The sequence below is a fragment of the Lissotriton helveticus genome, chromosome 7 (genome assembly GCF_964261635.1).
Source record: "Lissotriton helveticus chromosome 7, aLisHel1.1, whole genome shotgun sequence".
In the NCBI taxonomy this organism is placed as follows: domain Eukaryota; kingdom Metazoa; phylum Chordata; class Amphibia; order Caudata; family Salamandridae; genus Lissotriton; species Lissotriton helveticus.
The window spans coordinates 583,182,709-583,206,989 of NC_136068.1; the positions used below are offsets into that span (position 1 = coordinate 583,182,709).

General features: G+C 46.8%; 1 protein-coding gene across 1 annotated transcript in view; it reads right to left on the reverse strand.

Annotated features, from left to right (window-relative positions):
* Nucleotides 1-5,003: 5,003 nt before the first annotated feature.
* Nucleotides 5,004-24,281, reverse strand: part of KDM3B (lysine demethylase 3B) — a 1,181,011-nt gene continuing 1,161,733 nt past the window's right edge. Inside the window, exon 24 of the mRNA XM_078652703.1 lies at nucleotides 5,004-6,329. Within this exon, the coding sequence (XP_078508829.1) occupies nucleotides 6,249-6,329 (81 nt within the window). The 3' untranslated portion in view covers nucleotides 5,004-6,248. The remainder of the gene's footprint in view (nucleotides 6,330-24,281) is intronic.

A 24,281-nucleotide genomic window follows, 5' to 3' on the forward strand; every position in this document is an offset into this window, starting at 1 on the left:
CACAGCGGGACAGACTCTGTCACAGTACCTTTACTCATTGCGACAAGCACGGGTGTGCGAGCTGGGTGTAGCAACCGTTGCGTGGCAAGATGGAAGTGGTGCAGTGTGCAGTGTCCTCTCAATGCAGTGCAGGCAGCGGCTCGGTGATGTTGTGACGGCGTCGTTGAGACCAAGGCAATGCGTTGCAGGGCGAGACGTTGCTCGATGCGGTGCTGGCAGGTTGTGTTGCAGCGGTGGTGCCGGTTGGCAGGAGTTGACGTTGGACAGACCAGTTTGGTTTCAGTGAAGCAAGGCAGTGAGAAGTGTGGTGCCCACAGGTCACGGCGGAAGCAGCAGCTCATTGGCGGCGGCGCTGAACGTCGTGGTCGTGAGACCAATGTTGCGCTGCAAGATGCGGGCGTTGCTCTTGCCTGTACCGTCGAGAGACAGAGCCGGTCGTCTGGGTCGGTCACAGCTCCCTTTCCTCTGTAGCCACTGAAACAGCGTTTCCAGAAGCGATGCACAGAGGTCGGTGAAGTCTACTAGTCCTGAGACTTCGGTCAGGGGCAAGCTCTCTCTCAAGCCCTTGGTGATCCGTCACAAGTTGATAAAAGTACACACAAAGTTCCTCTCTCCTCTCTTTAGCAGCAAGGCAACCACTGCAGGCCAACCCCTCACGCTTAGGGATAGTCTCTCCTCAGTTTCTCTGGTTCCTCTCCTCAGCAGAGGTTTTTCTCGTTTCCCAATGGAAGCCGATCCTGATCCCTTCTGATCTCGACGATTCTGGTCTAAAATTTGGGGGTTTGGTTCTCCTTTTTTATACACAGTTTCTCCTTGTTCCCTGAGGGCAGATGCCTTTGCCTAGTCCAAACCAGTTCTGGTCAGTCGTGGCGCACTTTCTTGACAGGACGACTCCTTTCCTTTCACGGCCCACCAGCAGCGTTTGGTTTACAAGCCCTGGGCACACTCAGTGCACTGTATGAGGGTCTGACAGGTAAACCAAAAAAGTCAATCATGGAGTCATTAATTTGCACATCAATTTACCATAGGGAGCACTCGTACTGTGGCACTGCACAGCAGTGGCACAGTGCCCAAAGCATCTAACAGCAGCAAAAACACATGAGGCAACAGCAAAAAATTGGAAGGGAGACACACGCCAATGTGCCAGGTCTAACAGTAATGAAAACAAACCGATCAAAACTGCTAAAACGGACTGAAGCCCTACTCGAAGATGGCGCAGCCTGGCAACTCTGGAAAAAGGCACTTCAGTGCCTTTACAAGGAAAATAATAGTTGCACCAACCTTGTCATGGCTTTAACTGACTTAAGTGCTAGTATAGCCGATGGAGACATGCATTTGCCCAACACCCTCAATTCTCTTTGATTCCTTGCTGGGGAGGAGTTGTGTCGCAGGGAACGAACTGGGAGCAAGTATGAATCACCGGTCTCTCTGGAGTAGGATGTTTTGTAAGAAAATCAGGTTTTCCAGGTGCCACTCTGTGGAGTCTGGCCACCTCACTATTCACTAGCAGTTAAGAACAAGGCTAAACCAACTGTCCATTAAGCCCTCAGTAAAGCTTCACTGATCGGAAGAAAAGGGCTTAGATAATGCTGGCCCAGGTTGCAAAATTTCTGTAAGGACATTTGTCCTGACTTCAACAGAAGGCAGGTGCAGATACAAGACCTCTGCTGCCCATCGATTTACCACAGAAAAGGAAGCAATCTCTTACGTTGGGGAGCCAAAAGGAATATTAAACCCTGTTTCAGGGTAAGTATAAAATCCACTAGCCTCTTATAAGTCCATGTAAAAACACTCAACATAATGTGGGTGTAAATCATCCCAATCTCTACCATCATCTTTGAGCAGAAGCAAGCACAGAGTGTGTCAGAAAGACAATGGAGCCTCTGAGGTAGTGGAAGCATGCGATCCTACTCGAAGGTATTATAATTGACACACTGTAGTGAATTTGGAGCTTGATCTTGGTTGGGGTTGCTGTTTGGATCACACAGCAGAATCTGCACTGGATTCTCCTCAGGTGTTGGCATTGAAGAAGGCACCGATATCAATGTGGAGCCGCACCGCATCACCTAGCAGCAAGCAGCACTACTGCCAAGAAAATTTCAACGCCTGCAGAATATTCTAAAGGTTTCTTACCCGACCTGGTTTACACGTGCCGGTAACAGTGTATTTCATATCTCACTTTTTATTTGCAACCTCATTGCTGGTTATTAACTTTAAACATGCTGTTTCCACTTCGGGTGGGAAGACTCTTCTACAGGTCTTCCAGTCCAATTAGAGCATTACGTCAGTGTCTTTCAATAGGATTTGTAAAAAAGTGCAGTGGGCTATGCAGACATGAAGACGTTTATTTCCCTTTCTATAGTGCTAATTATTGACAATGAGTAAGTAACCCACGGAAATGCAACTAATGTATAATTTCAGAATTTCTTTTTTTTTTAAATGTATTTTTATTTGATTTTGCCTCATAATATAACAACCCCCCCCAAGCAGACCGTATCCGTAGATATAACCAATTCATTCAGTGATTGACAACGCAAAAATACAGAAATGAAGCCAATACGAACAACCTACAACATCAAGTAATGAAAAGAGGGGAAATAACATTTTAAGCAAATAACCACCGGAGTATTAAAGGCCAAGGAAAACAAAAAAGAGAAAAAAAGAATAAAGAGAAAGAATTACACTTCCAGCAAAAGCATCCCCACCCCCACGTAATCAGGTCAGGGCTCCATCACGACTCCCGGTAGTGCTTAGTGATCCCAGTTGCTAAATGAAAGCCATACTCTTGTAATTTTTATGACAATAGGCATGCAAACCATTGATGTAACACGGGGTCGAGGGGGGAGGGGAAATCGAGCCAGGCAGCTGTTAGACAGATCCTGTAAACAGCCATAGCGACAAACCTAAAGGGTTGAATATTAGATGGAGCAGTCTCATCATAAACCTCTAAAAGAATCCACCGAGGGGACAAAGTATTATCTATCCCCAAATTAGCCGCAAAAATGTATTAATCCCCAATTTAAGACTATCTAATGCAGAGCAGGTGGCCAACATATTAACTAAATCTACTCCAGGATCCTTGCATCTGGGACAACTTGTCCCTGTAGAACCTTCCCATTTGGCAATATTCCCTGGTGTAGCATAGAGGTTTAAACAAGTCTTGAAATGTTGTAACTGTATATTGGCTGATATTAAAAACATCGGTGCCCCTTCCAGTGACCTGGACAGGAAATTGGATTGAGCATTGATCTGGTCTTCCCAGCCCTTTGATTGTTTAGCCAGGTCATCCTGCATTGTGCCATTTAAGACTCTATATAAGGCCCCTATCCTAATATCAGCCATAACCAATTTAACTGCCTCCATCTTATCGAACCCCATTGTCCCGCCACCTTTCTTCTTTAAAAAAATCCCTGATTTGTAAGTATATAAAAAAATCCCTATGGTCAAGTTTGAAATTTTGTCGCAAAGCCTCAAAAGCCTTAAATGAATTCAACGGAAAAAAATCACCTAGTATAAGTAATCAATGTGTCATCGGTTTATCAACATACGTATCCTGAAAATTTTCAGGTAGAAGCAGGTTGTCTTGTACTAGAGTATAATAATTAAACCTCCCCAGGCCTAGTGTGTTACAGACTGTGCCCCAGATACGGTAGGCCGCCAATAAAACTTTAAAACAAACTCTTTTATAGTTTTCCTCCTCCTTATAGGGCGTTTTTGCGTGCTTGGGGCCGAGATGCTCAGATGTACTGCTTTCAACACCTCTGGAGTCAAGAACTTCTGAGAGATTCTCAGTAATAATCGAACTATCAGACTTCTGAAGAGGATACGTTTTTCTCATTAACTGATCGGGTGAGTTGATCTTCAACTCCATACTATCATGCGACAAATTGGGCTCTACATCAGGTGTGTTTAAGAGAAACGCCATCTTATCGAAAGATTCCAGGGGCGTAGAAGCGGTATTGTTATCTGTCATTGGGTTTTCTTACCACTTGTGTTCCTTTCCACTCCTGCCTCCAAGTCCCCACTTGCCTAAGTGTCATTACCCCTGGGATGGGATTTGATGTAGCCCCCTCCTCTAGCCCAGTTTTAGCCACTTTGTTAGTTTTATCGGTACTCCCGGTCAATCTTTTATCGGCGTCCAGGATCAGATATCCTCATTTGCTTCTTCCTCCAGCTTGACATGGCCAGCACACTGTGTGGCTGAGCTGAAAATGTAAGAAATAACAGGCTGTTTCAGTTCTGCCTGTGAGTGTCTACCGGGTTATCTGAGGAAGCGCCAGCTTTTGATTTCCCTTTGGTATCCAAGTCGCTCGCATCGCCTTTTCTCTTGACGTATGTAGCTAGACGTATTGTGGAGCGGACTGGTTGGGAGGCTTCCCTCTGCTCCTTCTCCTTTGCTGGATTGATAGGCGGCATTGTGGATTCCAGACGTTGCTCTATAGCGCGAGCCTGTTGGCAGCCCTGATCAGCCTTGTTAATACCAGCGTGATCGCTCTCCGGGCTCTACTTGATCAGGCAAAGATCCTCAGCAGCGTGTACAGCCTGCTGAATGGGGTCCATCGCATATCCTCTCACTTTAAAGATGCAATGACACGGCCATCCCCTTAAACTTTTTCCAGGAGTGACCATATCACCGGAGCTGGTTAGGGTGAGTACAGAAGCATTCTAAGCAGCTGCCATCTTGCCCCCAGAATCCCTTGGGAAATACATAATTGCAGAATTTCTGTTGGATATATGAAGTCAGCCTCGTTTCTAAAAAACGAGTAATGCGTCCACATTTCAAACATTAAGAGTTTGTCACAAATCTAAGTTTCAGTGAATAAAGTTTCATTGAGAATATCCCAAACCTTAGCTGCACATTCATAAAAAGATGCATTGAGAAGCACCCCCATCACACTTCTGTCTGCAGTACACTTTTTTTTTTCCAAACTAGGATGATTTGAAGAGCAAATTTTGTGTCAAGTTTTTTTCAACCCATAAAGAAAACACAGTGACTGCACAGAGACTTGTTATATTTTAATAAGAACATGGAAACCTTAATCAGCCCTTCACAAAATGAAAAAATACAGAAAGTGAAATGAAAATATTCTACAGGGTTTTTATTATTTTAAAAAATGGAACCATGAACATATAAACAGTTCTGCAGGTGGGCACTACAGTACAGTAGGGAAAAGTAATTCATCTGTTCCCAATGTAGTTTATGGACAACATCAGCAACATTTCCTCCAGAATTCTAGCAGAAATTTTATCTGAAGTTTTTACATAAAAAAATCTTTAAACAAAATGTATTTAACAGCTGCTATCTTTTGCGACAAGTGATCTTTAGTGGGCATCAGTGCTGGTGGTAAAGTATTTCAATTACTAGGACAGGAGCAGCACGGCCCAGTTACGCGTTAGAAGAAAAATCTTGTATTGTTTTATTATCTGCTTGTTGTAAAGCTAGGGGACGATTTAAAGCCAAATGCAAAATCAGTTCTTATTTGGTAGTTTACTTCTGAAAACCATGTCTTGTAAGGTTTTATTGAAAGGAAGACGTAATGCAGTGTGCCTCTCCATGTATTGCAGAATAACAGTTGTGGCATTTCAAAAATTCTATAAAGATCTACTTGCATGAAAGAGTACCTGTTTCACTACAAACCTAGTTTTCACAAAATACATAATACCCCCGTAGGCTCCTCCACAAAAGCAGTGGCTTCTCTTCCGGACCCAGCAGCTAATTCTATGGAGAGCTGGCACACAGCAGCCACATGAAAGGGAAGAGCGTAACCCTTCTCCTGGGTCTGGTTTGGACCTTGTAGGACTAATTACACTTATGATGATTTCTCTTACCATGTGCCAAAGTAATGGCGCACCCTCCTGTGGCCTGCCTACTTCCACATCTTTCAGGAACTCTTTAATGGAATACCCACTGCCAACACATTTCCCCGACTTAAGACAAGAAAATCATTTTGGATACTAACTAGGCGTAAGCACTCGATGCCTCCTAACAATACAAAGTAGCATCCATCCGTGTAACTGTGCTTGCCTTTCACAAGACCCAGACTGGGTAAAGTGCTTGCTTAATGATCGGGGAAACCATCAGACCTTCAGCCTGAGGCAGCGCAGATAATGTGGTTGGAGACGTTGTCTAATACTGAACCCCACACCACCTCCCACGCTGCTGAATTTTGTAGCAGCACACGCAGTTCTTAAGTTGTATGGGTTCAGATAAACAGCCTGCTTTGCTACGACGTCTCCATCAGTAGTTTCTACGACCTGGCGAGCTTGGACTCGTGAGACTTCAGTGTTCCAACAGCATCTTTCACAGCGTGGTAGATGATGTTTTTTACCTACAAGTAGAAAACACAATTAATCTATAGCAAAAAAAAAGTTCATGCAAAAGGATTTAAACGTATATCTACGAGTACACCAATGCAAAGTTGATATTCCGTTAAGACATGCATTCAGGAAGAAAACAAATGCTACCCAACAGCGTGACTAGGCCTCTGAAGACATCTCTTCAGCCACTGGAGGGTCAGACACACCTAACTTTCGGCAACTGCGTCAAAGGCCACTGTTAACTAGGGTGACCAACTGGCATGGGTGCAAATTCAGGACGGTGAGTGTACAAATTCAGGACAAAGGGTCAAAATTCAGGACAAAACTTCTTCACAAAAGGTGTTTTACAGACTCATCAGAGGAGGGTGCACAATAGTATCAGTAAGTAAATAGACAACCATTTAAGCACTGGTCAAAATAAGTTTATATTAGGTTGCAGTGCTTAATTTAAGCCGGTGCTTTCCGGTGCTCAGCACCCTCACTTAATTGGTTTCCGGTGCTCGGCCACGGCACCTGAATGTCAACACCATACTCAAAACAGTCTACCACATGGTGGTGCTGTTTATCTGATTTAGAGATGGGCAGAACAAGGGTTGTTTAGGAACCCTGGGCGTAGCAGGCATAGTGCCTCAACGCTTATTTCCACGAAGTTAAAAAAAACTCTGTGGAAATACGCTAAGCTGTGCTACACCCCCTCCCAAAGTCCTTAAAAAATTGTTAAAAAAGCCACTTACCTGTTGTCTGCCGCCTCCACTGCCTGGCCGCTCCCCGTTCTGCTCCTCGCATCTTCTGTAATAAAAAAACACGACCTTCTACGTCTGATGCGCTTGAGCATGCATGTCAGACGTAGAACGTAGTGTTTTTTTTATTACAGAAGATGCGAGGAGCAGGACGTGAAGCCGCCAGGCAAGGGAGGCAGCAGACAACAGGTAAGTGGCTTTTTAAACATTTTTAAATGACTTTGGGAGGGGGAGGTAGCAGCTAACTCCGCCACGGAGGCTGAGTTTTTTGCCTTCTCTGTGTTCGCCGTGGATCGCGTCGTAGGCAAATCTCGGTAACAACTGCTGGCAGAGTGGAGTTACCCACCCAGGGTTATACAATACCCATTAAAAATGCTAATACCTACCTCCACAGCCATTCCTTTAGCTTTGGGGACCTAGAATAATCTGAATTGGCGCATTTACATGCAAGAGAGATGGTTTGTAGTTGTTTTGGCAGCGATAAGGGCGATGGGTGGTGCAAGCTGTAGTGGCCTCCTTTTCTGAGCCCTGGCACTTAATATTTTACAAATTAAGCACAGTTAGGTTGAAACAATCGTATACTTCACGGTTTTTCAGTATGCATGCAGCTTTGATCAACTGTGCAGGTCTTTTTGTGGTATTTCATATGATAATAATCTATATGCACAAGTTACTACTTGTGTAACGATATATCTGTAAGAGACATTAGTTAGTGATAGATTCCTTACCTTAGAATATCCCCAGGCGTCAGACTGGATCCGGAAATTTTTGCGTAGCAATACCCCTGCGCGTCGGTAGGCGTCGTCAGCGGCCGTCGGCGTCGTTAGCGCCGGAATGACGTCGTCGGAGTACCTAGACGCCGCCCATACGCGCCGACGTCAGTTCTGATACACAGCTTTTCTGCGCCAGATACGCAGAGCCATGATAGAACCAACACTGGTGCCAAGAAACTAGGGCCCTGACAGGGGATGACCTTAACCCTAGATATCGGTTCACAGAACGGGGAAGATGGGTGGGTCGGTAAGGAATCTATCACTAACTAATGTCTCTTACAGATATATCGTTACACAAGTAGTAACTTGTGCATCTGAAAGAGACACGTTAGTGATAGATTCCTTACCTTAGAATAGATACCCCAGCAATATCAACCCCGGTGGTGGGTCTGCGAACCAATAATCACACCAGAAAGTCCTGGAGGACGGAACGGCCAAAGAAGCCATCCCTCCGGACTTGACTGTCCAGGTAGTAGTGTCGTGCGAACGTGTGCAACGAGGCCCACGTAGCTGCCTGGCAAATGTCCTGCAAGGGCACACCCGGCCCAGGGCAGTAGTAGTCGCCGTGGCCCGAGTGGAATGAGCCCTCAATCCAACAGGGGGCTCCTTCTTAGCCATGGAGTAACATGCCTGGATACACAAGATGATCCACCGGGAAATGGTCCGCTTGTGTACCGCCTTCCCCTTCTTAGCGCCCACGTAACCAACAAAGAGTTGGTCATCCACCCGGAACTGGCGTGTGCGATCCAAGTAGAATGAAAGCGCATGTTTTGGGTCCAGATGGTGGAGCCGCTCTTCCTCTTTAGAGGGATGCGGTGGCGGAAAGAAGGTTGGCAGGGTGATGGACTGCCCGATGTGGAAGGCTGAGACAACCTTGGGCAGGAAAGATGGCTTGGTATGCAACACAACCTTGTCCGGATGGACAGAAAGGAAAGGTGGAGTACAAGAAAGTGCCTGGAGCTCACTCACTCTCCTGGCAGAGGTGATGGCAACCAGGAAAGCAGTCTTCAGAGTTAGAAGGCGAAGAGGACAGTTGTGAAGTGGCTCAAAGGGAGCGCACATCAGGAAAGTAAGAACAAGGTTCAAGTCCCACTGGGGCATCACGAAGGGAACAGGAGGGAACATGTGTGTGATGCCCTTAAGAAATCTATTTACAATAGGGGACTTGAACAGAGAAGGCTGATCAGGTAGCCTTAAGAAGGGGGAAAGGGCAGAAAGGTACCCCTTGATAGTGCCCAGAGCAGATCCCTGCTGGGCAAGAGAAAGAAGAAAGAGGAGAACCTCAGAAAGGGGGGCAGAGAGTGGGTCCACAGCCTTTGCTGTGCACCATGCCACAAATCTGTTCCACCTGCAGGCGTATACCGACTTTGTGGAGGGACGCCTGGCTGCCAGAATGACATTACAGACTTCGGGAGGCAAGTCAAATGGCCTCAACTGTCGCCGCTCAATCACCAAGCTTGTAGGTGGAGGCTGGACAGGTTCGGGTGGAGGACCATCCCCTGCTGCTGCGACAGAAGGTCCTCCCGAAGAGGCAGACGAATCGGGGGATCGACTGACATGCTGAGTAGCTCGGGATAACAGTATCTTCGTGCCCAGTCCGGAGCCACAAGGATAACCTGGGCCCGGTCGCGCCTGATCTTCTTCAGTACTCTGGGCAGAAGTGGTATAGGCGGAAAGGCGTACAATAGAACGCAACTCCACTCGCGACGAAAAGCGTCTCCGAGCGAGCGCCGCCTTGGAAATTCCAACGCGCAGAACTGATGACATTGCGCGTTCTCTTCGGTGGCGAATAGATCTAACCAAGGCTCTCCCCATTGCTGAAAGAGGCCTTGCGCCACGTCAGAGCTCAGACGCCATTCGTGATCCATCATGCACAGACGGCTGAGTTCGTCCGCCCTGGCATTCAGAGAACCTGCCAGGTGTTGAACCACCGGGGTCACGCCCTGACGTTCCAGCCACTGCCAGAGGCGCAGAGCCTCCTGGCATAGGGTCCACGACCCCACCCTGCCCTGTTTGTTGCAGTACCACATGGCGGTGGTGTTGTCTGTGAACACCTGCACTACACTCCCCCGGACAGAGGGGAGGAATGCCTTCAGTGCTAGACGAATCGCCCGTAACTCCAACAGGTTGATGTGGAACCGGGCCTCCGCCGGAGACCAGAGTCCCCTGATCTCCGCCTCTCCCATGTGGCCACCCCAGCCCTGGAGGGACGCGTCCGTCACAACTACGTGCTCCGGGTGGGGTAGGGAGAGGGATCTGCCACTGACCCAATCGCGGTCCGTGAGCCACCACTGCAACTGTCTTGCAGTGCCCTCCGAGATCAAGACATGGTCGGACAAGTTGCCCTGATGCTGGGCCCACTGAAATTTCAGGTCCCACTGCAGAGCCCGCATCCGCCACCGGGCGTGACGCACCAGAAGGATGCAGGAGGCCATCAGTCCCAGAAGCCGCAGTGTCAACCTGACCGAGACTCGGGATAAAGGCTGGAAGAGTGGAACCAGAGCCTGAATATCCCAAACCCGCTGTTCGGGAGGGTAAACCCGAAACTGCGCCGAGTCCAGAACTGCTCCGATGAAGAGGAGCTTCTGAGAGGGACACAGGTGCGACTTCGGCACATTGATGGAGAACCCCAGCAAGTGCAGGAGGTCGGCCGTAGTCTGGAGGTGGCTGATGACTGTCTGGGGCGAGCTCGCCTTCAACAACCAGTCATCGAGGTAGGGGAAGACTGACACCCCTAACCTGCGCTGATGAGCTGCGACCACCGCCATCACCTTCGTGAACACCCGTGGGGCGCTGGTAAGGCCGAAGGGGAGCACGGTAAACTAAAAGTGCTCGTGGCCTACCGTGAACCGCAGGTAACGCCGGTGGGCCGACAGGACGGGGATGTGAAAATAAGCGTCCTGCAAGTCCAACGCTACCATCCAGTCTCCGGGGTCTAGGACAGCTAAGACCTGAGCCAAAGTCAGCATCTTGAACTTCTCTTGTCGGAGGAAGCCGATGACGTTCCGTAGGTCCAAGATAGGGCGCAGGCCCCCCTTGCTCTTCTTGGGCACCAGAAAGTAGTGGGAGTAACATCCACACCCTACTTGGCCAAGAGGGCTGTGACTTCCTCTTGCAGAGGTTGCAAGTGATCCCCCGACACGCGATGGAATTGCGGTGGCATGGCTGGAGGGGTCGCCTCGAAGGGGAGGGAGTAGCCCCTTCGGACGATTTGCAGCACCCACCTGTCCGATGTGACAGTGCGCCAGTGGGAGTGGTGATGGCGAACCCTGCCTCCCACAGACGTCACATGGGCCTGAAAACTCGGAAGGTTTTGAGGCAGGTGCTGCGAAGGGAGGTGTGGACTGGCCTCGCCGCTGACCCCGACCGCCGCCACGGCGGTTTCCACGGCCGCCACCGTGCTGCTGGCCATTCTGCGGTGCGTGGCTGGCAGCACGTGTGGGGACGCCCCTTCCGTGGCTACGAAAGGAGCGAAAGGCACCCGATTGTTGGCGCGTGGCCGAAAGGCCTAAGGACTTGGCCGTAGCCCTTGAGTCCATAAAGCGCTCCAGCGCATGGTCTGCCCTGTCGCCAAAAAGGCGACGGCCATCGAACGGCATGTCCAGAAGTGAGTGGCCTGGACATCGGCCGAAAAATTGGCGGACCTCAACCAGGCGTGGTGTCTAACCGCCTCCGTCGTTGCCATCGCCCTGCCCAGTGAGTCCGTGGTATCCAGCCCACACTGGATAGAGTATTGTGCCGCATCTCGACCCTCCACAAGGGCTTGAGCGAGTTTAGCCCAGACCTCCTCCGGGCATTGTGGCAGCACGTCCGCAACCGTGTCCCACAGGGTGTGGGTGTAGCGGCCCAAGAGACACGTGGTATTGACAGACCGCAGTCCCAAACTCAGGGTCGAGAACACCTTCTTTCCGAACTGTTCATATCTCTTGGATTCCCGATCGGCGGGGCTGTCGGGAATGCGGTCTGGGAAGTGGAGGCCTGGATAACCAGGCTCTCGGGGGTGGGATGGGTGGACAAAAAGCAAGGGTCGCCCGGAGCCGGGCGGTAGCGTCTGGCCACGTTCCTATCCACAGGCGGACCTGTGGCGGGCTTGGACCAAGTGCCCACAAGAACGCCACATAAGGCTTCATTAAACGGCAGCAGAGGCTCACTGAAGCTTGCCTGCGGTTTAAGAACCTCAGTGAGGAGGTTAGTCCTCACTGCCGCAACGGGGAGCTCAAGGCCCAAGGCCTTGGCTGCCCTCGTTAACACTACGCTATAAGCAGCCTCCTCCTCCGTAGCCACGGTGGGAGGGGAGACAAATCCAGTGTCTGGCGAGGTGTCAATACCACTGGCCTCCCCAAGCTCATATGTCCAGTCCTCTTGAGACTGGCACTCCTGTGCCAGAGGGTCCTCAGACCCCTCCCAATCACCTCCGTCACCAGTCTCCTGTAACCCAGGGTCAACAGACTGGACCTCCTCATGGAAATAAAAATCTCCAAAGGCCGTCTGAAGCGGCGCCCAACGGCGCCGTCCCGGCGCCAGAGTCGGACCGAAGGGAAGATTGGGGACGGCGTCCACAATGGGCGCCGGGGGCGACACCCTCGGGGCCGGCGCCGGTGAGGTCGACCGGCGACGCCTCGGATCCGAAAGCGGATCCGGTGAGGTCCTACGACGCCGGGACCGAAGTCGCCGGCGGCCGAAGCACCCGGCGACGTCGGGGCCGAAGCGCCCGACCCGCTAGGGCCTCCAGCTGGGACCGCTGGGCCCGGAGGCGCCGCGGGACCCGGCTGAGGAGGGAGGGACCTCATGGCCATGAGGTACCGCTCGACCTCCTCCGGCGTCGCGCCGTGCCCAGGGACCCGAAGGTGTGGGGCAGGCGGCGACGCTTGCGACTCTCTTGGAGCCGCGTGGGAGGTGTCGCCCGAACCCCCGGCCGCATCGTGCGAGCGTCGGGGGGGGGGGGGTCGGAGTAGCGATAATGCCGCTCCGACCTCTCATGCCTCTTACCGGAGGACATGGATCCCGACGACTGATGTCCACTCCCGGAGCTGCGGGGACTCCGACCCCACGACCGGTCCCTCGACCTCCCGTGGGACCGGGACCTGGAATGGCGCGGGGCCCACTGCCGGAGCTCGAGCCGCTTGCGGGACCGCTCCCGCCTAGCATTCGACGTCAGGGCCCGGCAGTCGGAGCAGGTGCGGTCGTCGTGGTCGAGGCCTAAGCAGTTCAGGCACCGGCGATGGGGGTCCGTGACCGACATCAGTCGGTCGCACTTCGAACGGGGCTTGAACCCGGGCATCCCTACCGGCACCGTTGGAGTCGAAGACTCGAGTAGAGAAATGATCAAAAAGTTTAGTCCAAAAATGACTAGGGGCAGAGCTTCTCCGGATCTGCGCTAGCTGGCGCGGAAAAAAGAAGAACTGACGTCAGCGCGCATGGGCGGCGTCTAATACGTACGGGGAAATGCTTAGGCTGCGCAGCATATGCAGCGAGGAGGAACTCAAAAAGCATCAGCAGGAGAGCAAGGCCAGGTTCTTAGAGCGGGGCTATGGTGCTAAAGTGATTGATGCTTTAATTGCCAAATCCAATGTCAAACTAAGGGAGGAGCTCATAGAAAATACGGTTAATCGTAGGCAACCAGAGATCGCCAATGCTCAAACAACTCATGAACCTCCCAGGCTGATTCTGACCTATAACAGACAGCATAAGGATTTACGTAAAATCATACAGCGTAATTGGCATGTGGTAAAGGATGACCCTGTGATAGGGAGTCATCTCCCAGAGTTTCCTGCAATCACATATCGTAAGGCCACCTCCATGGCTGACATATTGGTAAAAAGCAGTCCTGAGTATAAGGATTCCACAGGTTTATCTTTGGCACGGAAGGGATTTTATAAATGCCCTCAGTGTAAAGCTTGCACATATGGAGTGAATAGGACCTCTTATCTTACTGCCTTCAGCACGACACCACAAAGTATCAAACATCATCTCACTTGTAAAAGTGAGTATGTGGTGTACGTCTTGGAGTGTAGTTGTAATTTGAAATATGTAGGGAGTTCTAAGTTGCCAGGCCATAGACGTATATTACAGCATATAAGAACAATTAATAATAATGACCAGAGCTACCCTGTGGCCCGTCACTTCCATGATGTCCATGGTGGCAAACCCAAAGACCTCAGATATTTCCTGTTGGATACAGTACCGATACTAAGGAGAGGAGGGGACAGAGAGGGGATGTTGCGCAGACTAGAGACTCATTATATTCTCCTTTTGGATACGAAACAACCAAATGGCTTAAATATGAGTGAGGATCTATATACCTACCTGGGTTGACAGAACAAACTTATACAGACACATGTAACTAAATTAGGTACTATGACTATCAACTGTTCTAATTCCATCTAACTTACTTGAAAAAGTATGCTATCAGGATTTTTTATAACATTATCAAATTATGTATATAAGAAATGAAATACAGAATTTCTTTTAACATTGTTCTTATTGTAAATAGAGAGATATATTTTTGATACTATAGCTTACCACGATAACGAGATTTTAAAGATTTCTACTTTATTTATGGATGAATTAATTGTTTACCGGTTGGCATATATGATTAATTGTGGGAATCTTCCATGATTATGAGTATGGAATCTTATTATCCAGAATAATGGAAACCTGTTTTCTTACGTTCTAAGCTTAATTTAAGCTATAGTGGTCTCTGTAATAGGTTGGCTGCACAATAGTGCATTGATGACTCTGTTTCATTTTAATTTTCACGTTTAGGGAGCACTTTTCTGTTTGTTAGTTCTATATATAAAACAATGTATATACAACAAAAAAATATCACAATAAATAATTGAGTTAAGGGGTTGGTTCTAGGGATACACTGTGTATATTGTATAGGCATTCAGATTAAATACATACAATGATGGATTAGATATCGAATGTGATACAAGATAGATGTTTGATATTGACAGAGGTGAGGTGTCAAAGTGAGATGCAACATTGCAAAATTAGCTAAACACGTAATAGGAGTCTGGCTATTCGATACACAGAAGCCAAAGGCTACTGCATTTAAGCAAAGATGTCACTTTAAACCATTGTTACAATATAACATTTTTATATTATGTATTATACATTATTGTTTGATTAAGAAATACTGACTGATTCTTGGACTATGTATTTTACAGAAATGTTAAGTGAGAAAATACTGACAGTATTTCTTTTATGCCTATTTTCGCACTGTCACTTTAAATAGAGGTGTATCTCACGACACTTGTCATGTGATCAAGGCAGGGATCTGCCGAAACGCGTCGTGATGATATGGCAAGCACAGAAATAAATATTTAAAAATTTGCACTAAACTTGGGTCTTCCTCGTCTTTTCGTCCCCTTGAAGACGAGCCTTGCAGTATATATATATATATATATATATATATCCAAAAACAAGAAAGTTCACGCGGCACACTTCTTGGCAGGTAAATATCAATTTTAATCGCTCAGGTCTTCAGCAAAACTCCTACGCGTTTCGAACAAACGTTCTTGGTCACGGCAGTGTTCTACAATTAGTCCTTTTTTCATTTCGCATTTTATACTTTCACCATGTGTTACATAACGATGATGCATTCTGGGCTATGTAGTTTTATTTACTGTTTAGTAACTTTTTTCTTTTGTTTTTTAACTTTATTTTCAGTTAACATGCATTGGGCAAATATGTGGGGAAAGTTCTAAAGATCCAGTCCCAGCTTATACGTATTACTCCTTTAGTAGGATCTTTGTTACGTATAATTGTGTAATTACATGTCTTTATCGTTCGCACTTTTTTATGTGGTACGATTTCTGGGATATGTCATCCTTAGATTAAGTTATTACTAGGGCTGAGTGCCCTTTGCCCCACATATGTGCCTCTACTCATATATGTTTGAGCCCATGTCATTCATTAATTAAGTACATTCATCAACTTCGGAGGTTCGCTTTGTACGCAAAGCATACTATATCACATTTTTGATTTCAATACAATTGTTTTACAAGTGAACGTGCATTTCTTCATCTGCATTCAAACCTCTTGGATACTTGGTTTTAAATTTAATTATCAATTTCGACTCCAGTCTTCTCAACTTTAAGAGTCTATCTCCCCCACGTTCTTGGTTTGGGATTGTTGCTAGTCCCAGATACTTTATGTCCTGCCATGTTTTTCCTTCATGTTGTTTCAAATGTTTTGCCATGGCATAGGCATTGTCATCATTCTGTATCGCTCGGATATGCTCTAATATTCTTTTTTTCAAAGGGCATTTCGTGCTGCCTATATATTCTTTTCCGCAGCAGCATCTCAGCATGTATACCACAAATGATGATTCGCAGGTTATTTTTGTTTTGATTAGAAATTCTTTGCCAGTGGGGTCTCTCAACGTGGTGGTGTTTTGACCTATTTTACAGGCCTTGCAGGTCATGCACTTTGTAAATCCATTGCTTCTTTTCTGAAGCCAGTCTGTTGGTTTTTTAACTGTGAAATGACTTCTTACCAAATGGTCTGTAAGGTTTGGCGCTCTTCTGTATGAGATTAGAGGGCCTGTTCCAATTTCTTTTCCTATATCTGGGTCTTTCGTTAATATATGCCAGTATTTTGAAAGGATTTTCTGAATCTTGTGGCTTTCCTTGTTATATGTAACAATCATTCGTGGTCGTTCCTCAGTTGTGTTTTCACTGTCTTTCTCTCTGTTAGTAAGTGTTTCCAATCTTGTTTTTTGTCTGGCTTTTTCTTCCCCTTTTGCTATGTCTCTGTAATTGTAGCCTCTTTCTTGGAACTGTTTTTTGGTGTCTTTAAACTTTTTCTCCATTTCCTCAGTTGTTGAGCAGTTCCTCTTCATACGAAGAAACTCTCCGTAGGGAATGCTTTTTATCAATTTTTTCGGGTGAAAGCTTTGACCATGGAGAATGCTGTTTGTTGCCGTTCGCTTTCTGTGTGTGGTCGTTTCAATTTTGTTATCTTTTATGAATACTTTAATATCCAGAAACTCAATTTCTTTAGGGTTGATGTTAAATGTAAATCTCAGACCCACATCATTGCAGTTTAAGATGTCCAGAAAGGTTTCAAATTCCGCTGCGGTACCCTTCCACAACAGAAACAAATCATCAATGAAACGCACCCACAGTGCTACTTTTGCCATATGTTGGTCGTTTTCTTCTCTCCAAGCTATGTTCCTCTCCCACCACCCCATCATGAGATTCGCATAGCTTGGAGAGAAGGAAACTCCCATGGCCGTTCCACACTTTTGTTTATACATTCTCTGATTAAATAGGAAGACATTATTATATAAACACATTCGGATCATGTCTTAACATTTTGGAATGCTCACGTTCAGTGATAGGTCGCTGTTTTAGAAAAAATTCTATTGCTTTCAAGCCAATTTCATGGCTGATCGAGGTATAAAGTGACACCACATCAATGGTAACTAACATATATGATGGTTGCCATTCTGTATTATTCAAAAAAAAACTATAAAAAAAAAAAAACTATGAATTATTAAAGACAAATCCGATTCCGGAATTGATAACTGATCTGGAGGCAAAACTAAACAAATGGCAAGAAAAGTCTCTGATCACAGAAAATGAAAAGAAATACTTAATGGTAGATCATCCTATTATACCAACCATGTACTTCTTACCCAAAGTACACAAGACGCTAAACAAACCACCGGGGAGACCAATAATCTCCAGTTGTGGGAGCTTATATGAGAACGTAGCAAACTATGTGGATTATTTCATAGCTCCTTGGGTTCCTACACTCATATCCTACATAAAAGACACAGGTGACTTCCTGAAACTATTGAATAATACAGAATGGCAACCATCATATATGTTAGTTACCATTGATGTGGTGTCACTTTATACCTCGATCAGCCATGAAATTGGCTTGAAAGCAATAGAATTTTTTCTAAAACAGCGACCTATCACTGAACGTGAGCATTCCAAAATGTTAACAGACATGATCCGAATGTGTTTATATAATAATGTCTTCCTATTTAATCAGAGAATGTATAAACAAAAGTGTGGAACGGCCATGGGAGTTTCCTTCTCTCCAAGCTATGCGAATCTCATGATGGGGTGGTGGGAGAGGAACATAGCTTGGAGACAAGAAAACGACCAACATATGGCAAAAGTAGCACTGTGGGTGCGTTTCATTGATGATTTGTTTCTGTTGTGGAAGGGTACCGCAGCGGAATTTGAAACCTTTCTGGACATCTTAAACTGCAATGATGTGGGTCTGAGATTTACATTTAACATCAACCCTAAAGAAATTGAGTTTCTGGATATTAAAGTATTCATAAAAGATAACAAAATTGAAACGACCACACACAGAAAGCGAACGGCAACAAACAGCATTCTCCATGGTCAAAGCTTTCACCCGAAAAAATTGATAAAAAGCATTCCCTACGGAGAGTTTCTTCGTATGAAGAGGAACTGCTCAACAACTGAGGAAATGGAGAAAAAGTTTAAAGACACCAAAAAACAGTTCCAAGAAAGAGGCTACAATTACAGAGACATAGCAAAAGGGGAAGAAAAAGCCAGACAAAAAACAAGATTGGAAACACTAACAGAGAGAAAGACAGTGAAAACACAACTGAGGAACGACCACGAATGATTGTTACATATAACAAGGAAAGCCACAAGATTCAGAAAATCCTTTCAAAATACTGGCATATATTAACGAAAGACCCAGATATAGGAAAAGAAATTGGAACAGGCCCTCTAATCTCATACAGAAGAGCGCCAAACCTTACAGACCATTTGGTAAGAAGTCATTTCACAGTTAAAAAACCAACAGACTGGCTTCAGAAAAGAAGCAATGGATTTACAAAGTGCATGACCTGCAAGGCCTGTAAAATAGGTCAAAACACCACCACGTTGAGAGACCCCACTGGCAAAGAATTTCTAATCAAAACAAAAATAACCTGCGAATCATCATTTGTGGTATACATGCTGAGATGCTGCTGCGGAAAAGAATATATAGGCAGCACGAAATGCCCTTTGAAAAAAAAAAAAAAAAAAAAAGAATATTAGAGCATATCCGAGCGATACAGAATGATGACAATGCCTATGCCATGGCAAAACATTTGAAACAACATGAAGGAAAAACATGGCAGGACATAAAGTATCTGGGACTAGCAACAATCCCAAACCAAGAACGTGGGGGAGATAGACTCTTAAAGTTGAGAAGACTGGAGTCGAAATTGATAATTAAATTTAAAACCAAGTATCCAAGAGGTTTGAATGCAGATGAAGAAATGCACGTTCACTTGTAAAACAATTGTATTGAAATCAAAAATGTGATATAGTATGCTTTGCGTACAAAGCGAACCTCCGAAGTTGATGAATGTACTTAATTAATGAATGACATGGGCTCAAACATATATGAGTAGAGGCACATATGTGGGGCAAAGGGCACTCAGCCCTAGTAATAACTTAATCTAAGGATGACATATCCCAGAAATCGTACCACATAAAAAAGTGCGAACGATAAAGACATGTAATTACACAATTATACGTAACAAAGATCCTACTAAAGGAGTAATACGTATAAGCTGGGACTGGATCTTTAGAACTTTCCCCACATATTTGCCCAATGCATGTTAACTGAAAATAAAGTTAAAAAACAAAAGAAAAAAGTTACTAAACAGTAAATAAAACTACATAGCCCAGAATGCATCATCGTTATGTAACACATGGTGAAAGTATAAAATGCGAAATGAAAAAAGGACTAATTGTAGAACACTGCCGTGACCAAGAACGTTTGTTCGAAACGCGTAGGAGTTTTGCTGAAGACCTGAGCGATTAAAATTGATATTTACCTGCCAAGAAGTGTGCCGCGTGAACTTTCTTGTTTTTGGAAATTAAATGAGACACGCTCCCGGTCTCAAAACGCGGGCACCAACAACAGCGTTCCCTCTGTGACGGGGACATTTGCGAGGATATATATATATATATATATATATATATATATAGGTAGATAAACCAAAAGAGGAAAAATTAGGCCTAGGCCTTATACTATTTTGTAGCCTATAGGTGTCTTTTGTAAAAAGACCCAAATGTAGAGCACCAACCAATCAGAACAGCCTCACCCTGTGGAACCTTCCTGAGAAAGCTCAGAGCCTCAGATTTTCGTAGCCGTTGTATAGCCCTAATGACATATGCCAAAAAGGGGTGAGCTTTCCCAAGGGAGGTGGGTGAGCGCATGGGAATCTATGAAAGTTACCAATACTGGAGAACTAAAGCTACAGGTAAGTAACTTGTTTCTTACTCCAGTATTGGAACTATCAGTTTCCCATAGCTTGTATCAGAATAGATAGCAGTAGTATACTTAGCACATTTCGTATATAACATACCAATAACCTCAAATAATATGTTATGAATTCACCATAATATCACAATACAGTTAAACAACAGTATAAATAACGAAATATGAAAGAAAGGAAGGAGGGTAGAAAGGAAAGCTCACCGGAAGAGATTTCTCAGAACCGCTTGACCAACAGCCACATCCCCTTTAGCAGAGGAGTCAAAGCAGTAGTGCCTTGTGAAGGAATGAGTACTGCTCCAGGTGGCCGCTCTGCAGATGTCCTTAATCGATACTCCTGCAAACAGCGCCCTTGAAGATGAGATCGATCTCGTGGAGTGCGCTTTAACCTGTCCTTCCAGGGGCTTCCCCGCCGCCTGGTGGCAGAAACGGATCGCACTAGATATCCATCTGGAGATCCCTTGTTTTGATAACGGAAACCCCTTACGAGGGGCCCCAAAAGCCACAAACAGCTGAGGTGATTTCCTAAACCCAGCCGTGCGTTGAAGATAGAATTTTAGACATTCTGGACGTCTAGAGAATGAAGTGCCCTTTCGGCCGGAGTGGAAGGCAGAGGGAAAAAGGATTTCAGAACAATTGGTTCATTCAGATGAAAGTCCGTAGGGACCTTAGGAATAAACTTGGGGTTCATTCTAAGGATCAAGGTATCATTTTTTAACTGTAAAAAGGGCTCTTTAATGGCCAAAGCCTGTAGTTCTCCCACCCTCCTCGCAGAGTTGAGAGCGAGGAGAAGAGCCACCTTCCATGACAAGAATTTCAAGTCAGACTTATGAATTGGTTCAAACGGGGGCCTCATTAGTTGGGCCAGGACCACATTCAGATGCCATACAGGAGGTGGTGGCCGGCTTGGTGGAAACACCCTAAACAGTCCTTTTAAGAATTGCTTTATGACTCTTGTAGATAAAAGAGTAGGACCCAACCTTGTTGTTCTGTATCTGGAGATTGCCGCCAAGTGGACCTTGATGGAAGAATGGGCAATACCTGCATGAGCTAATGACAGGATATATGGCAAGAGTAGATGTGGAGCAGACAAAAAAGGGTGCACTCCTTCTCGCTGGCACCATATGTAGAAATGTTTCCACTTCGCTCTATACGTCCTATTCGTGCTAGGCGCCCGCGCCTGAGCCAAGATGTTTCTGCATTCGTCAGAAATGTCTAGATCCCTGAACTCTCTGTGCTCAGGAGCCATGCTGCCAATTGAAGCGAGTTCGGGTGGAGAACTTGCCCGTTGGACATTGACAGCAGAGACTGGCTGGGTCGTAGATGTATGGGATTGTCTTGAGACAGAAGGAGAAGCTCCGTGAACCAAAACTGGCGAGCCCAGGCGGGAGCAATTAGAATCATCTTGCATCGGTCCATCTTGAGTTTCTTGAGGACTCGAGGGATTAGGGGAAACGGAGGAAAGGCGTAAACAAATGCGCCGGATGAGGAAATCAAAAGCGCATTCCCCAGCGATCCCCGATGGTGTTCCCTGCTTGCATAATGCCGGCATTTCTTGTTTGCCGGCGTGGCAAACAGGTCGATCGCTGGTGTCCCCCAGTGGGCGAAGATCTCCTCGACCACTGAATCGTCCAATTCCCATTCGTGAGAAATCGCTCTTAGGCGACTTAAAGTATCCGCCTTTGTGTTGTCTACGCCTGGCAGATGCTCTGCCACAAGCAAGATGTCCTGCGAAATCGCCCATTCCCACAGCAGCTGAGCTTCCTTGGACAGTTGAGACGATCTTGTGCCTCCCTGCTTGTTGACATAGTGCATGGCCGTGGTGTTGTCCGTACGCACTAGGATGGAGGAGTTCCTTATCCTTGGGAGGAAAGCCAACAGAGCCAACCGAATGGCTCTCAGCTCCAGAATATATATGTAGACGACCTTCTACCGGCGTCCAATGCCCACTGACTTTGAGGTCCTGCATGACCGCTCCCCATCCCTGAAGGGAGGCATCCGTTGTAATGATGTGAGGGGCAGGAGGCATTCTGAAACTGAGACCCACCGAGAGGTGAGAACCTTCTATCCACCAGGCAGCCGCCTGCTTCATTTGTAGGGTGACCTTGACCTTGTCGTTGAAAGAACCGTCCACTTGCCTCCACTGAAGGTCTAGTTGCTCTTGCAAGGGACGCATTCGCAGCCTGCAGTACGGAATCAATTGAATACAAGATGAAATCGACCCTAGAAGAGACTTGTACATCCTGACTGACACTGACTGCTTCTTTCGCAGTCGACTGGCCGAAGAAATGAGTCTTGCTTGTCTTTCTTCTGATGGGAAAGCTTTGCAAGCCTGCGCATCGATAAGAGCGCCCAGGAATTTCACCGAAGTGGCCGGCCGAAGGACCAATTTCTCTCTGTTGAGCTGGAAGCCTAGTTGATCGAAGAGACGCAAACATGTCTCTACAGCTCCTGCAGCCGCTTGATAACTTGGTGCCTTTAGCAGCCAGTCGTCCAGGTACGGGAAAACCTCTAGCGACTGTCTTCTCAAAAAAGCTGCCACCGGGGCTAGCACCTTTGTTAATATTCGCGGCGCTGATTTCAACCCAAATGGGAGCACCATGAATTGGAAGTGACTCTTGCCCACTGTGAAGCGAAGGAAACGTCTGTGAGCTGGGTGGATCGGGATATGGAAGTAGGCATCTTCCAGGTCTAACGTAGCCATAAAGTTGCCTGGATTCAGGAGGCGCAAAATGTCCTGGAGTGAAATCATCCGAAAGGAGAGTTTCACGAGATAGGTGTTGAGCTCCCTTAAGTCCAGGATCGGACGCCACTTGTCCTTGGTCTTCTGAATCAGGAAAAACCTGGAATAGAAGCCTTCGCCTCTTTGCGATAGAGGGGCACGCTGGATCGCCCCTTTCTGAAGCATTTGTTGAACTTCCAATTGCAGAAGGCTTAGGTGTTTCGTATTGGTGGCGTGGGGAGCTCTGTATGGTGGAAAATCCTGAAACTCCATTGTGTGTCCCTGACGGATGATGTTCAATACCCATTGATCCGATGTTATCTGTTCCCAGCTGCTCAGATGTTGAGAGATCCTGCCGCCCACTGGTGACACATGGGGCGGAGGAACAGTCGGCAGAGTCAGGAGGCCGCTATTGACGCTTGGAGGCGTCCCTGCCTTGACGACCCGGTCGCCCACGTGAGCTTTGGCGAGAGAAAGATTGTGATTGCGATTGACGCTGATAGTACTGATTACCGTACTGAGGCCTGTACGATTGTGATTGTTGAGTATAGCGTTGTTGTTGGTAACCACCTCTTGTCGATGTGAAGCCTCTTCCTCTTGCTCCACGGAAAGGTGTCTTCCTATATTGCAGTGTGCCCAAGGAACGAGCCGTTTCCGTGTCTTTCTTTATCCCCTGTAGAGCATCATCAACATGCTTCCTAAACAGCATGTCTCCGTCAAAGGGTAAGTCCAGGATTTTATTTTGGACTTCTGGACGAAACCAGGTCGCTCGCAACCAACCCTGTCGTCTAAGAACAGCTGCTCCACCAAGAGCACGGAAAGCAGTGGTAGCGATGTCCATCGCACAATCTAAATTTTTTTTGTCCCTCCTCCAAGAGTTTCTGGGCCTCAGCCTTAGGATCGTTCGGGAGCTGATCCAGGTATGGCGAGACGTCACTCCACATCTGACGGTCGTACCGTGCCAGGATTGCTAAGGCATTGGAAGCCCTGACCAGCAAACTAGCATTAGACGAAAAACGCTTCCCTGCGTTATCCAATCGTCTTCCTTCTCTGTCCGGTGGAGCGGTTACAGGAGCCGATGGATTGCGTGACTTTCGCTGAGCTGCTTGCGATATCACCGAATCCGGTCTTGGTTGGCCAACAAAGCAAGCTGGACTGTCATCCGGCGCCTTATATTTCTTTTCCAAGCGTGGAAGGACTGGAATGACCGTAGCCGGCGCCTGCATCACCTTCTTTCCCTCTTCCCATATGTGTTCCACAATGGGAATGGAGCGGACAGCCTTGCGATATGATTCCTTGAAATCATATAAAAAACAATCCGTGGAAGTTGAAGGCATGGTGAGTTTAAAACGTGCTGTGGCTCTATCCATTAAGTTGTGAAAACCTCCCACGTCCACCGGAGGCGAGTCTATTGAGTCCGGTATTGGGGATGCCGGATCTGGAATAACATATTGA